The sequence below is a fragment of the Bufo bufo genome, chromosome 1 (assembly GCF_905171765.1).
Source record: "Bufo bufo chromosome 1, aBufBuf1.1, whole genome shotgun sequence".
In the NCBI taxonomy this organism is placed as follows: domain Eukaryota; kingdom Metazoa; phylum Chordata; class Amphibia; order Anura; family Bufonidae; genus Bufo; species Bufo bufo.
In genome coordinates, this window is record NC_053389.1 from 369,724,829 (window position 1) to 369,739,239 (window position 14,411).

Here is a 14,411-nt window from a genome sequence, read left to right on the forward strand (position 1 = left end):
GTTGATCTGTTGGTCCACCTAGAAGGTAAAAAAAAAAAAACGCAATGCAATAAATTTATTAACATCAACTTTTATAAACTTTATATAAACATTTGAAACAGAACATTAACTTTTTTGCTTACCTGTGATTTATTTTTTTATTTTTTTTTACCTTTAGAGGACAAACCTCTCCTTCCCCATGGGACAATGTGCAAAGCGCAAATCGCCCAGAGATGTGGCGAAGTACATTATGCACTTTGTCCCAGGTGAAAGGAGAGGTTTGTAGCAGCTCTGTGTGAAAGGGCCCTAAGACCCCTGTGTACCTGTCCTGTGTCATGCGATCCCTACACTAATAGTGTACCTGTGTGTGGTACTTGCGGAAACACTCCCCTTTGCATAGGGCAGGCTGGTCAGGAGAGTCAGGACAAAAAAGGTGGTGTCACGCCTTATTCCAGCCCTGCTACAGACACAACATCTTTTTCTTGGGGAACGCTGAGTTGGGGTACCAGGATAGACACTCGGTAAAGTGTCTGCCATGTAGCCGGCTAACTATATCAGGGACTTGGGGCACGGACCCTCCTGGATACAGGAGTTTCGAAATGATCTCTTCCTGGAATTTTAGAAAGGATCCCGTTCTCCCAGCCTTACTGTAGAGAACAAAACTATTATAGACAGCCAATTAAATTAAATAAACAGACACCTTATACCAGCGTCTGGTGCGGCAGGACACTAAATAGGGAGCCAACATCTGGTCATTGAAGTCCACCCCTCCCATGTGAAGGTTATAGTCGTGGACAGAGAGGGGTTTCTCAATGACTCCAGTTGCCCTTTCAATTTGTACTGTCGTGTCTGCGTGAATGGTGGACAGAAGGTAAATGTCCCTCTTGTCCCTCCACGCGAGCAGTTCTTGGTCACACAAGGAAGCCCTCTCCCCCCGTGCAAGTTGGGTATTAACGAGCCATTGGAGGAAGCCCCACTGCGGTGGGGCGGACTGAATGCAAGTGTGCGCACAAGATCAGGCCTGATCGGGCGAAAACTGCATTTTTTGTAGAGCCTAAGGTGACCCTAATGTACTGATATAGATCTGATTGCTATCAGTCTTGATCACTTACAGATACTATATAGTACTAGTGCTGATTAGCGACAGCGATGACGCTAATCAGCGACTAATCAGTGACTGCGGTGCGGTGGGCTGGGCGCTAACTACCTAACAAGTAGCTAAGTAACTGGCAGTGATAAGGGACCCTTACAGGGGGGTGATCAATGACAGGTGGGTAACATGGGGGTGATCAGGGAGTCTAATATGGGGGGTGATCAGGGGTTAATAAGTGACAGGGGGGGTGTAATGAATGTGTGTGTGGTGATTGGTGCTACTTACAGAGCTGCCTGTGTCCTCTGGTGGTTGACCCAAGCAAAAGGGACCACCAGAGGAGCAGGTAGCAGGTATATCAGACGCTATTTACAAAATAGCGTCTGACACACCCATTTCATTGTCTATTTTAAAAATCTACAGCCTGCCAGCCAATGATCAGCGCTGGCAGACTGTAGTTGAACTTGTGAACTGCGCGATCCTGTGAGCGCGCGTTCACAGGAAATCTCGGGTCTCACGAGATGACGCCAATAGGCGTCGCTGAGCCCTGAGAGCGCTGCCACCCGGACGCCTATTGGCGTTACGTGTGCAGCAAGCGGTTAAACTATTTTCATCTGTTTAGTCATTACTGATTCTTAAGATTGCTAAAAATTTGAAATAGTATGCTAATTTTAAAAAATTAACTATGTGTGCTTGCAGAAAATTATGGATGTTCTAGCTTTCATATTTTGCAATTGCCTAAATTGCAGCTCTATTTTTGTAGATATGGTACAGTATTATTTATGATTAGATGTTTGGGAACTTTGATGTGTTTAGTAAAGGTTGGTTTTGATGAGCATATACTCAAGTTCAATTTGATGGGAATAGAACCATTCCAAATTCTTCTTCAAAGTTAATAAGTCAAGATGAAAGTCAAGGTAATGCATATAAAAAATCCTTGAGGACTTATTTCCTAGAAATAATGTATGATGCTCTCTTTAATGCAGATTGCATTGTCCCTTTTATCATACAGTCCAAATTGAGATATACAATAAAATAATTGTTTTATCTTCCAGGACCTTGGACTAGTACAAAAAACAGCAGCATAGATAACGGAGAAGTGGAAATTGGCCGTCGGGTCACCCAAGAAGTACCAGCAGGAGTGTTTTGGCGATCTCATATCCATGTTTCCCAGCCGCAGTTCTTGAAATTTAATATATCATTAGGAAAAAATGCCTTGTTTGGAGTTTACATACGAAGAGGTTTGCCTCCATCACATGCTCAGGTATTAATAAGAGATCTTTAATCTATCTACGAAATATAAGTGTGACATATCTGTTGTGAATGCAATGGTTGCTGTCATTCTTAAAATCATTTTGATATCTTAAGATAAACATCACAATAAAGCCTACAAAAAGAAGGTAAAGAACATTCTGTAGCAAGAAGTAAAATGTCATTGTTTTAGAACAGCACAAAATATAGAATCTGTCAAAATCTGCAGGTGTTACATGCAGATTTTGTTATGGATTACCAGCCAAAAAATCCATAGTATTAATAAAGGGAATGACATTTATAACACTCTCATCCACACGCTGCATACATTTTCTATGCAGAAATTGACCATCAGTGTGGAATTTTGTAATCTGCAATACATCAATTTCTGTCTCAGTTTCTTTTTGCATATTTTCCCCATTGATTTCTATCTTTATTTACCATCATTGCAATTCAGATGGAAAATTCCCTGGAATAAAATCCACACCATTTTCCACCATGAACATTTGATTTGGTGAAGGGTCTGTTCATGTTTCATGTGTCCTTTTGCCCTGTGTGTGTCATCTACCTTACACGTGTAATGTTAGGCCTCATGCACATGACCGTATGTATTTAGCAGTCTGAAAAAAGCTAATGATGTCTGTTTTGTATATTATATGTGATCCCTGTGATTGAGGTCTCTAATGCACCAATATGTGACTACAGATTTAATGTTTTTTTGGTTCATTTCATACAGTACGATTAGGACATACTAAAGTTTTTGAACAAAGTCATCTGAAATTAATATCTGATAATTGGGTTGAAGATTGATAAAAATTTGTATGAAAACCATATAGTCATATGCCCTTAAAAGGATTTTCTGGATTTTTATACCGACGACCTATTCTCTGGATAGGTCATCAGTTTCTGATTAGTGGGGGTCAGGCACCCGGGACCTCCGCTGATCATCTGATTTAAGAAGGTAGAGGCTCTCCTGTGAGTGCCGCTGCCTTCTTGCAGCTTATCAAGCACTGCTGCCTTCTCAAACAGCTGATCAGCACAGGTCCTGGGTGTCGGACCTCCACCAATCAGATACTGATGACCTATCAAGCCAATAAGCCTCTCAGTAAGGAATCATGCACGTGTGTCTTTTGTCCACATCTGATTCGCATTTTTTGCGGGTTGGGTGCGGACCCATTCACTTCAATAAGATTGCAAAAGATGTGGACAGCTCACCATGTTCTGTCTACATACATATCTCCATTCTGTAGCCATGGAAAAAAATTGAACATGTCCTATCCTTGTCCATTTTACATAATGTGACAGTTTGGGCCACTGTTCCAGTTTGCCTGCCCAGAAGTCCATGGGGTCAGGGAATAGGATATGTGCCAGAGACGGGCAATAGTGTAGGAAGACCTGAACCTGGGTGTTGAGGCAGGAGGTCTTGACTTGCTGATTTGCCTCGTCTTGGCACAGTACATGAAAAAACTGCTCCATTATGTTGAGGAGACTGAACTAGCTGCGTCTTCTGCTGCTTGCGATGGCGATGGCGAGGGGCATCCCTTTCAGACACTCTGGTGGCAGGTGTCTGCTTACCAAAAGCTGCGGCAAGCCATTTACACAGTATTTTGCTTCCCTTTCAGAGGAAGGAAAACCTTACCTCATTTTGCTTTGATAGCATTGGTCTAAAAGCATTGCTATCCAGTAAACATCAGTGTGGCTATCAGTGCGTAACCAAGCTAGTATATAGATCTACATTCTGGACAGCATGCCTGAGGAGTCAGTTCTTTTTGGCTCCGCCCCTAATTAGACGATTGGGCGTCATGGCCATTGCTATGATCATCCTCTTGCTCCTCCTCCTTAAATGGGTTGTCTGGGTTAAGAGCTGAACCCGGACATACCCATAATTTCACCCAGGCATCCCCCCTGATGTTAGCATCGGAGCATTTCATTCTCCGATGCTCTCCTTTGCCCTATGCTGGATCGCGCAGGGCAAGGGCTCTTTTATTTACAATAACACACTGCTGGTGATGTCACTGGCCCTGATGGGCGGGCTTTAGCGCTGCCCTAGCCGTTTTACAGGCTAGGGCAGCGCTAAATCCCGCCCATCATTGCCGGTGACGTCACCGGGCTCACTGCTGGGCGGAAGCCTCCGCCTGGCAGCCCTATGGAGAGCCCAGTTTGTCACCAGAACTAAAGAAAATGGCTTTGCCCTGGGCGATTTAGCGCGGGGCAAAGGAGAGCATTGGAGCATGAACTGCTCCGATGCTCAAATCAGGGGGGGCTGCCTGGGTGAAAATGGGGATATGTCCGGGTTCAGAGCTGAAACTGGACAACCCCTTTAAGTGGCAGCTCCACCTCCTCCTCCTCCTCCAGTGGCAGCTCATCATTTTCCTACTCATCCATGGGAGTTTCTCCTTGTGGGTCCCCCAACAGCTAAAGGGCAGACAGTCAGATGTTTTAGCTGTTCTTCTTTTCCCAGTGTCTCCCCTGCTGCATGAGTGTCTGTCTCTGTTCTAGGATAAATATTGTTGATATTGTTCATGCTGCATTCCCTGCTGACAAACTTTGCGGCCTCTTCAAAAGGCAACAGGTGTCTCGGATGAGCTGCCACTGCTTGACATTGCCTCAGCAGGGAGAATGTGTTTCAGTCTAGTGCATGACAAAATTGTTTATGGCTTTCTGCTGCTTGTACAGATGCTGTGGGATGTGGAATTCCAGCGAGCTGGAAGGTTGCAGACCATTCTGTTGCTCCACGTCTAGAAGAGCGTTCCCTGTCACATAAGAATGGCTGAAAAGAAAGGACAGTCTCCTGGACATTGCTAGCAGCTTGCACAAGCCACTATACTTTTTTAAAAAGTGTTGCACAATTAGGTTAATGATGTGCACTATGTAGGAAGCATGTGTTATTTCCCCCAGGTTAAGGGCAGCCACAATGTTGTGTGCATTGTTGCCAGGTACCTTGCCCAGTTGGACAACTGGATGTTTTCTGCTCAATGTACTTTGGCAACTCCTCGCCTGTGTGGCTATTCTCATCCAGGCCAATCAGCTCCAACACTGCCTAGCAACACTTGACACATATGAAGGAGGGGGAGTGAGAGCAAACGCTGCTGTTGGGGATGGGAGCATGTCCATGGAGGAAGAGGTAAAGGAGATGGATAAGTGCCTGGTGTGGGCATCAGGCTGACACAATTGTGAGAGGGTCAAAAGGACCTGGCCTTGCTGCAGGGGTTCTGCCTCACTACAGCTACAAAAAACTTTGACCCAGTGAGGCATGAAAAACATATACTATACCTGCCTGTAATAGCTGTTCCAGGTGTCCACCATGGCATGCACCTTGCCGCACAGCGACAATCGCAAGGAGTGGCTCATGTTCTCCACCACATGAGAGTACAAGGCAGGGATGGCTTTTTGGGAGAAATAATGAAGGCTATCTTCAAGTGAGGCTATGCGGTACAGAAGCGACTGCATCCCACAACATGGCCAGATGGGAATTAAGTTTGTGCACCAGCGGCTTGCTAGGCATGTAGAGTTGTTTCCTGGCCACACATTAATTATAGATGACTGAAGGCTGATCGAAGGAAAAGTTTGAGAGGGAAAAGCAAATGATGACTATGTTAAAAACACCGTACTGGCCATGGATGTGCCATGACTTCCAGAAAGAAGACTGGGAGAAGGAGGAAACTCTTGTAGCGGTAGCTGACTGACATCTTTTTTTCCCACGGAATAGGGTGATGCAGCTTCATGTGCTTCAATAGAGCTGTGGTGCCTATGTTTGTGTTTGGCTGCCCACAGGTTGTTCTTACAGAGCAGGATAGAGAAAAACTGCCAAGGGAAGAAAGAAGAGACAGAGGGGATATGATAGAAACTTTTAAATACATAAAGGGAATCAACTCGGTAAAGGAGGAGAGCATATTTAAAAGAAGAAAAACTACCACAAGAGGACACAGTTTTAAATTAGAGGGGCAAAGGTTTAAAAGTAATATAAGGAAGTATTACTTTACTGAGAGAGTAGTGGATGCATGGAATAGCCTTCCTGCAGAAGTGGTAGCTGCAAATACAGTGAAGGGGTTTAAGCGTGCATGGGATAGGCATATGGCTATCCTTCATATAAGATAGGGCCAGGGGCTATCCATAGTATTCAGATATATTGGGCAGACTAGATGGGCCAAATGGTTCTTATCTGCCGACACATTCTATGTTTCTATGTTTCTATGTAACAGAGCACCTTCCTCAGTGGTGTAGACAGTGATGGTTGAATGTTCTTTTTATATTATCCATAATTAGCGCATTGCATGTTGGGACAGCGAGGGAATCAGAAATCCTGGATGTGAATTCCAGTTTGTTTTTTCTTGGGTCATGGTACTTCAATGCTTTATATAGATTATACCAACTCATAAAAAGACGCATATGCGATTTGTTATTGCTATCCACATATATCAACATATGAGAATGAAGACTCAAGAAATATCCCAGGATGACATGTACAGTCTCCAATCCTTTCATTTTTAACATTTTTACAAAAAACACATCAAAGACGCAATGAAACCGCATATGCGTTTTTTAACTCTGGATGCGTTTTTTTTTTCTTCTTTTTATTGCTTTTAACTGTATTTATGTATTTTTTAATCTTAGAATGTGTTTCTTTATTTCTATGCCTTATAACAAGATCCGGCCATATATCTTTATGAAATATGGCCGGATCTTGTTATAAGGCATAGAAATAAAGAAACACATTCTAAGGTTAAAAAATACATAAATACAGTTAAAAGCAATAAAAAATGCATCTAGAGTTAAAAAACGCATATGCGGTTTCATTGCGTTTTTGATGCGTTTTTTGTAAAAATTTTAAAAATGAAAGGATTGGAGACTGTACATGTCATCCTGGGATATTTCTTGAGTCTTCATTCTCATATGTTGATATATGTGGATAGCAATAACAAATCGCATATGCATCTTTTTATGAGTTGGTATAATCTATATAAAGCATTGAAGTACCATGACCCAAGAAAAAACAAACTGGAATTCACATCCAGGATTTCTGATTCCCTCGCTGTCCCAACATGCAATGCGCTAATTATGGATAATATAAAAAGAACATTCAACCATCACTGTCTACACCACTGAGAAAGGGGCTCTGTTACCCCGAAACGCGTATGGTAAAGACAGTGAGGGAACAGCAAGGAGCAACACTTTGAAATCGCATATCCACAATTGGACTGCAAACTTCTACAGAATATCTCTACTATCATCTATTTGAAAACCCCGCCTGGAATCACAAGTCACCTGACCGCCCAGCAAACCACGTGGGACGCCACACAGGTCCTGGAAGGTCAGAGCAGAGAAAGAAAACTGCATTGCTATCCAGGAGAGAGGGGAAAACGCATAGACTCTACCGACAGGTCCTTAAAGCTTACAACTAAAGCATTGTACCTGACAAGTTGGTGCGCAAGTGGGCCGAATTCAAGAGCGGTAAAGTACTCTAAACAAAAGCACAGCATTTAATTATTGCTAACCTGTGGATGTTAATGACTCCTTTATAAATGGTGTGCTTCTATATTGGTTCATACTCAGAGCCACTAGTGCAACTTACAGTCACAATTGGACTTTTTGACCCAACAGCCCCCTCTTGAGGATCTCTAGTGTATAGATTTTTAGTCTAAGTTTTAACATTATTAATGTTCAATGTATAAGTTTTATGCAACATGTTGTGAATTATTTTAAAGTGATTATTTTAAAGTGATATATATATATAAAAATATCTGATATACAATCCAACTCGTCTATGGTTGCTTCATATTGAGTGATACCCAACCCAATTAAATTTTGTCCTCATTCCACCAGCAACAGGGAGTACTGCTGGGCAGTGCACCTAATCAATAGTAGAACAGGGAGTGAGCCACCAATCTTTGCAATTTTACTCTTCATCTCTACATCATCCTGCTGTGACTGAATGGAGGAGTGAGCCATCCCAATGATAATGTTGCACCTTTCCAAAGCCAGAGAAAACTGTGGACTGCTAGTACTTCTATTTCTTCACCGATTGCTGGTGCTCCTACTGCCCAAATTCGGTCTCTGGAAGGACAAGGCCTAGCCCTGGGTCTTGTTTGGAATGCTTTCCATATTTCTGACATTTTCTGGCTTAATGTACAGTCACACAGTATTAAACTGTTTGCAAGTCTGTTTTCTGGAACTAAAAAAACAGACACACAATAAAATATCATTCCCTTTCCACAAACACATTGAAGACATTGCTACTGACAATTGACTTTGTAAACAGTATCGGGGCCACTAACAGATTTGGGCCTAATGTCTTTTGTGCGTTCAGATACACAAATTCAGAAAAAAGCGTTCTCAAGTTTAAAACACAAGTTGTCAACCTACTATGAGATTATTTCCTCCACAGCTCCCCAAACCAACACTTTAACGCTATGGAGTATCCTTGAAAAAGATTTTGGACTAGTATTTTGCATTTTCACCAATATAATAGCATTGCGCCACAGAAGATGGCAAATGCATTTCAAACATATGCCTGTGTACTTTGTGTCTTTATTCTATGTCCAGGGAAAGCATTTTATTCTGCTTAAAAACCGCTCCAAAGTTGCCAGCTGGGCAGGCTTTGCTATTCCAAATGCCCAAAGCAAACCAGACTTAAAGGGAGTCAGTCAGGGAATTTTCACCAATATAACTAAGAGCACTGCCCCATAGAAGATTGCATACATATCCCAAACATACCTGTGTGCACTTTGTGCCTTTATTCCATGTCCAGGAAAAGCACTTTTATTCTGCTGGAATACAGCTCCCCGGTGCCTAGTTGAAAGTGAAAGTAAAAACAGCTTTCACTCTGACTTCCTGATTTCGAACAGCCATATCTTCTGATATAGTAGATATAATGCTGTGATTGGTATTGTTTGAAAGGTTGGAATGCCAGCTGTCAAACAAGGTCAGGTTCATATTTCTAGCTGCTACCAATCCGAATATATGAGCAACTAAAGCAGCCCTCCCCTCTTCAGTCTGGTTTGCTTTGGGCACTTAGGAGCTGATTTCCAGCAGACATGGAATAGAAGACAAAAAGTGCACACAGGTATGCTTAGCATGTGTATGCAATGTTCTATGGGGCAGTGCTCTTTGTTATATTGGTAAAAAAAAAAAAAGGTGACAGACTCCCTTTAAGAAAGGGGTGGGCTGAATTAGCTGCTTATATCTTGGGATTGGTAGCAGCTAGAGATATGGGGGGGGGGGGAGTTATCATGACTAGGGATGAACGAACCCGAACTGTATAGTTCGGGTTCGTACCGAATTTTGGGGTGTCCGTGACACGGACCCGAACCCGAACATTTTCGTAAAAGTCCGGGTTAGGGTTTGGTGTTCAGCGCTTTCTTGGCGCTTTTTGAAAGGCTGCAAAGCAGCCAATCAACAAGCGTCATACTACTTGCCCCAAGAGGCCATCACAGCCTTGCCTACTATTGGCATGGCTGTGATTGGCCAGTGCAGCATGTGACCCAGCCTCTATATAAGCTTGGGTCACGTTGCGCTGCACGTCACTCTGCTGATTCAAGCATAGGGAGAGGTTGCAGCTGCGACGTTAGGGCGAGATTAGACAGATTAACTCCTCCAAAAGACTTAATTCTGTGATCGATCTTCAGCTGTGGATCATTGAAGTGCTAATATTGACTTGCTCACTTTTTTGAGGCTGCCCAGAGCGTTTTTAGATCACTTTTTTTCTGGGGTGATCGGCGGCCATTTTGTGACTTGTGGTGTGCCAGCACAAGCTATCAACAAGAGTATTTAACCATCAATAGTGTGGTTATTTTGTGCTATATCCTACATCAGCTGCAGGCTGAGCCTGTGTCACCGAAGTGCATTTAACCATCAACAGTCTGGTTATTTTTTGGCCATATACTACATCAGCTGCAGGCTGAGCCTGTGTCACCGAAGTGCATTTAACCATCAACAGTGTGGTTATTTTTTTGGCCATATACTACATCAGGGGCAAGTTGAGCCTGTCACCCAGCGCCTAAAAAATAGACCTGACATTTCTATTCAACCAAATCTGTACTGTTTTAGCTGGTCAAGTTATTTGTAGTGACCGTAAAAGCAGACTTTTTGTTCTGGGTTGAAAAACTATTCCCAATTTTGCCATTCTCAAAATAACTAGTTTCTGGTATATGAGGCCTACTTGAAATCTATCCCAAAAAGGATATCTTACATTGAAGGTGCTGATAGTGTCATTCAGAAAAACCTAAGACACACGCTACCGTGCAGATAGAAGTCTGATTCTGTGATTAACCCTATACCTGTCACACAGCACAAAAAAAAACAGGCCTGACATTTCTATTCAACCAAATCTGTACTGTTTTATCTGGTCAAGTTATTTGTAGTGACCGTAAAAGCACATTTTTTATTCTGGGTTGAAAAACTATTCCTAAATTTGCCATTCTCAAAATTGTGGTGAACGGGAACAATGAGGAAAACATCTAATAAGGGACGCGGACGTGGACATGGTCGTGGTGGTGTTAGTGGACCCTCTGGTGCTGGGAGAGGACGTGGCCGTTCTGCCACAGCCACACGTCCTAGTGAACCAACTACCTCAGGTCCCAGTAGCCAGCAGAATTTACAGTGGATCCAGCACGTTCACATTATCTCCCACCCAGTCTTCTGCAGAAAGCGCACAGATGGCGCATGAAAACCAAGCCCATCGGTCTGTCACATCACCCCCATGCATATCAGGGAAACTGTCTGAGCCTCAAGTTATGCAGCAGTCTCTTATGCTGTTTGAAGACTCTGCTGCCAGGGTTTCCCAAGGGCATCCACCTAGCCCTTCCCCAGTGGTGGAAGAGATAGAATGCACTAACGCACAACCACTTTTTTTTCCTGATGATGAGGACATGGGAATACCACCTCAGCACGTCTCTGATGATGATGAAACACAGGTGCCAACTGCTGCGTCTTTCTGCAGTGTGCAGACTGAACAGGAGGTCAGGGATCAAGACTGGGTGGAAGACGATGCAGGGGACGATGAGGTCCTAGACCCCACATGGAATGAAGGTCGTGCCACTGACTTTCACAGTTCGGAGGAAGAGGCAGTGGTGAGACCGAGCCAACAGCGTAGCAAAAGAGGGAGCAGTGGGCAAAATCAGAACACCCGCCGCCAAGAGACTCCGCCTGCTACTGACCGCCGCCATCTGGGACCGAGCACCCCAAAGGCAGCTTCAAGGAGTTCCCTGCCATGGCACTAATTCAAACAATGTGCTGACAACAAGGTTTGCACGCTGTGCCATCAGAGCCTGAAGCGAGGCATTAACGTTCTGAACCTTAGCACAACCTGCATGACCAGGCATCTGCATGCAAAGCATGAACTGCAGTGGAGTAAACACCTTAAAAACAAGGAAGTCACTCAGGCTCCCCCTGCTACCTCTTCTGCTGCTGCCGCCTCGGCCTCTTCTGCTGCTGCTGCTGCCGCCGCCTCGGCCTCTTCCTCTGCCTCTGGAGGAACGTTGGCACCTGCCGCCCAGCAAACATGGGATGTACCACCAACACCACCACCTGCTTTACCAAGCATCTCAACCATGTCACACGGCAGCGTTCAGCTCTCCATCTCACAAACATTTGAGAGAAAGCGTAAATTCCCACCTAGCCACCCTCGATCCCTGGCCCTGAATGCCAGCATTTCTAAACTACTGGCCTATGAAATGCTGTCATTTAGGCTGGTGGACACACACAGCTTCAAACAGCTCATGTCACTTGCTGTCCCACAGTATGTTGTTCCCAGCCGGCACTACTTCTCCAAGAGAGCCGTGCCTTCCCTGCACAAACAAGTGTCCGATAAAATCAAGTGTGCACTGCGCAACGCCATCTGTGGCAAGGCCCACCTAACCACAGATACGTGGACCATTAAGCACGGCCAGGGACGCTATATCTTCCTAACTGCACACTGGGTAAATGTAGTGGCGGCTGGGCCCCAGGCGGAGAGCTGTTTGGTGCACCTCCTTCCGCCGCCAAGGATCGCAGGGCAACATTCTTTGCCTCCTGTCTCCTCCTCCTCCTACTCAGCTTCCTCCTCCTCTTCTTCCACCTGCTCATCCAGTCAGCCACACACCTTCACCACCAACTTCAGCACAACCCGGGGTAAACATCAGCAGGCCATTCTGAAACTCATATGTTTGGGGGACAGGCCCCACACCGCACAGGAGTTGTGGGGGGGGGTATAGAACAACAGACCGACGAGTGGTTGCTGCCGGTGAGCCTCAAGCCCGGCCTGGTGGTGTGCGATAATGGGCGAAATCTCGTTGCAGCTCTGGGACTAGCCGGTTTGATGGGACTAGCTGGCGCATGTGCTGAATTTGGTGGTGCAGAAGTTCATTCGCAACTACCCCGACATGTCAGAGCTGCTGCATAAAGTGCGGGCCGTCTGTTCGCGCTTCCGGCGTTCACACCCTGCCGCTGCTCGCCTGTCTGCGCTACAGCGTAACTTCGGCCTTCCCGCTCACCGCCTCATATGCGACGTGCCCACCAGGTGGAACTCCACCTTGCATATGCTGGACAGACTGTGCGAGCAGCAGCAGGCCATAGTGGAGTTTCAGCTGCAGCATGCACGGGTCAGTCGCACTGCGGATCAGACCCACTTCACCACCAATGACTGGGCCTCCATGCGAGACCTGTGTGACCTGTTGCGCTGTTTCGAGTACTCCACCAACATGGCCAGTGGCGATGACGCCGTTATCAGCATTACAATACCACTTCTATGTCTCCTTGAGAAAACACTTAGGGCGATGATGGAAGAGGAGGTGGCCCAGGAGGAAAAGGAGGAAGAGGGGTCATTTTTAGCACTTTGAGGCCAGTCTCTTCGAAGTGACTCAGAGGGAGGTTTTTTGCAACAGCAGAGGCCAGGTACAAATGTGGCCAGACAGGGCCCACTACTGGAGGACGAGGATGAGGATGAGGAGGAGGTGGAGGAGGATGAGGATGAAGCATGTTCACAGCGGGGTGGCACCCAAAGCAGCTCGGGCCCATCACTGGTGCGTGGCTGGGGGGAAACACAGGACGATGACGATACGCCTCCCACAGAGGACAGCTTGTCCTTACCTCGGGCAGCCTGGCACACATGAGCGACTACATGCTGCAGTGCCTGCGCAACGACAGCAGAGTTGCCCACATTTTAACGTGTGCGGACTACTGGGTTGCCACCCTGCTGGATCCCCGGTACAAAGACAATGTGCCCAGCTTACTTCCTACACTGGAGCGTGAGAGGAAGATGCGCGAGTACAAGCGCACGTTGGTAGACGCGCTACTGAGAACATTCCCAAATGTCACAGGGGAACCAGTGGAAGCCCAAGGCGAAGGCAGAGGAGGAGCAAGAGGTCGCCAACGCAGCTGTGTCACGGCCAGCTCCTCTGAGGGCAGGGTTAGCATGGCAGAGATGTCGAAAAGTTTTGTCACCACGCCACAGCTAACAGCACCACCACCTGATACGGAACGTGTTAGCAGGAGGCAACATTTCACTAACATGGTGGAACAGTACCTGTGCACACCTGTCACGACTGTGACTGATCCAGACAGGTCTGGGAGGAGAAGGTCGCAGCGACTTGCTACTCGCGATAGCTTGTGAGTTTGCTCCGTGGTTCAGGGTATGTCATCTGGGTTTTGCCTTGTGAACCTTTTTGTCCTGACTGCGAGTTTGTAGGCATCCTTCTCAGGTGAGTCCTGTCTGCCACTCCCAGCTACTATATTAGTTTCACTTTCACTTGCAGTCATTGCCAGATATAGTCCTTACTTCCAGTTCTATTCTGTCCTTTGAAGGAGATCGTTTGATGGTGTTGCTGTGGAGCTCTTGTCCGGCGTGGACTGTCGTGATTGGGATCGCCTTCTCTGCTCGTGACTGGATAAGTCTATCTCTGATATAGTTTGTTTGTTGCTGTCTTCCCCTGCTGTTCTCCTAGACATGAGTGATGGTGACTAGTGCTCCCATCGGCCTTTCCCCACTCTAGGCTTTAGGGTGACTGAGGGTTTAGGCATCCTGCTCGCCGCACGGGTTCACACCCCGTCTAGGGTATCAGGGCAGACAGGTGCCAGCTTAGGGTTAGTCAGGGGTGGCCATACTATTCCCATCCGT

At 45.8% G+C, this 14,411-nt stretch overlaps 1 protein-coding gene across 1 annotated transcript in view; it reads left to right on the forward strand.

Annotated features, from left to right (window-relative positions):
• TENM2 (teneurin transmembrane protein 2) overlaps positions 1 to 14,411 on the forward strand; it is a 3,383,593-nt gene that overhangs the window by 1,579,496 nt on the left and 1,789,686 nt on the right. The window contains exon 7 of the mRNA XM_040404927.1: positions 2,125 to 2,333. Within this exon, the coding sequence (XP_040260861.1) occupies positions 2,125 to 2,333 (209 nt within the window). The remainder of the gene's footprint in view (positions 1 to 2,124; positions 2,334 to 14,411) is intronic.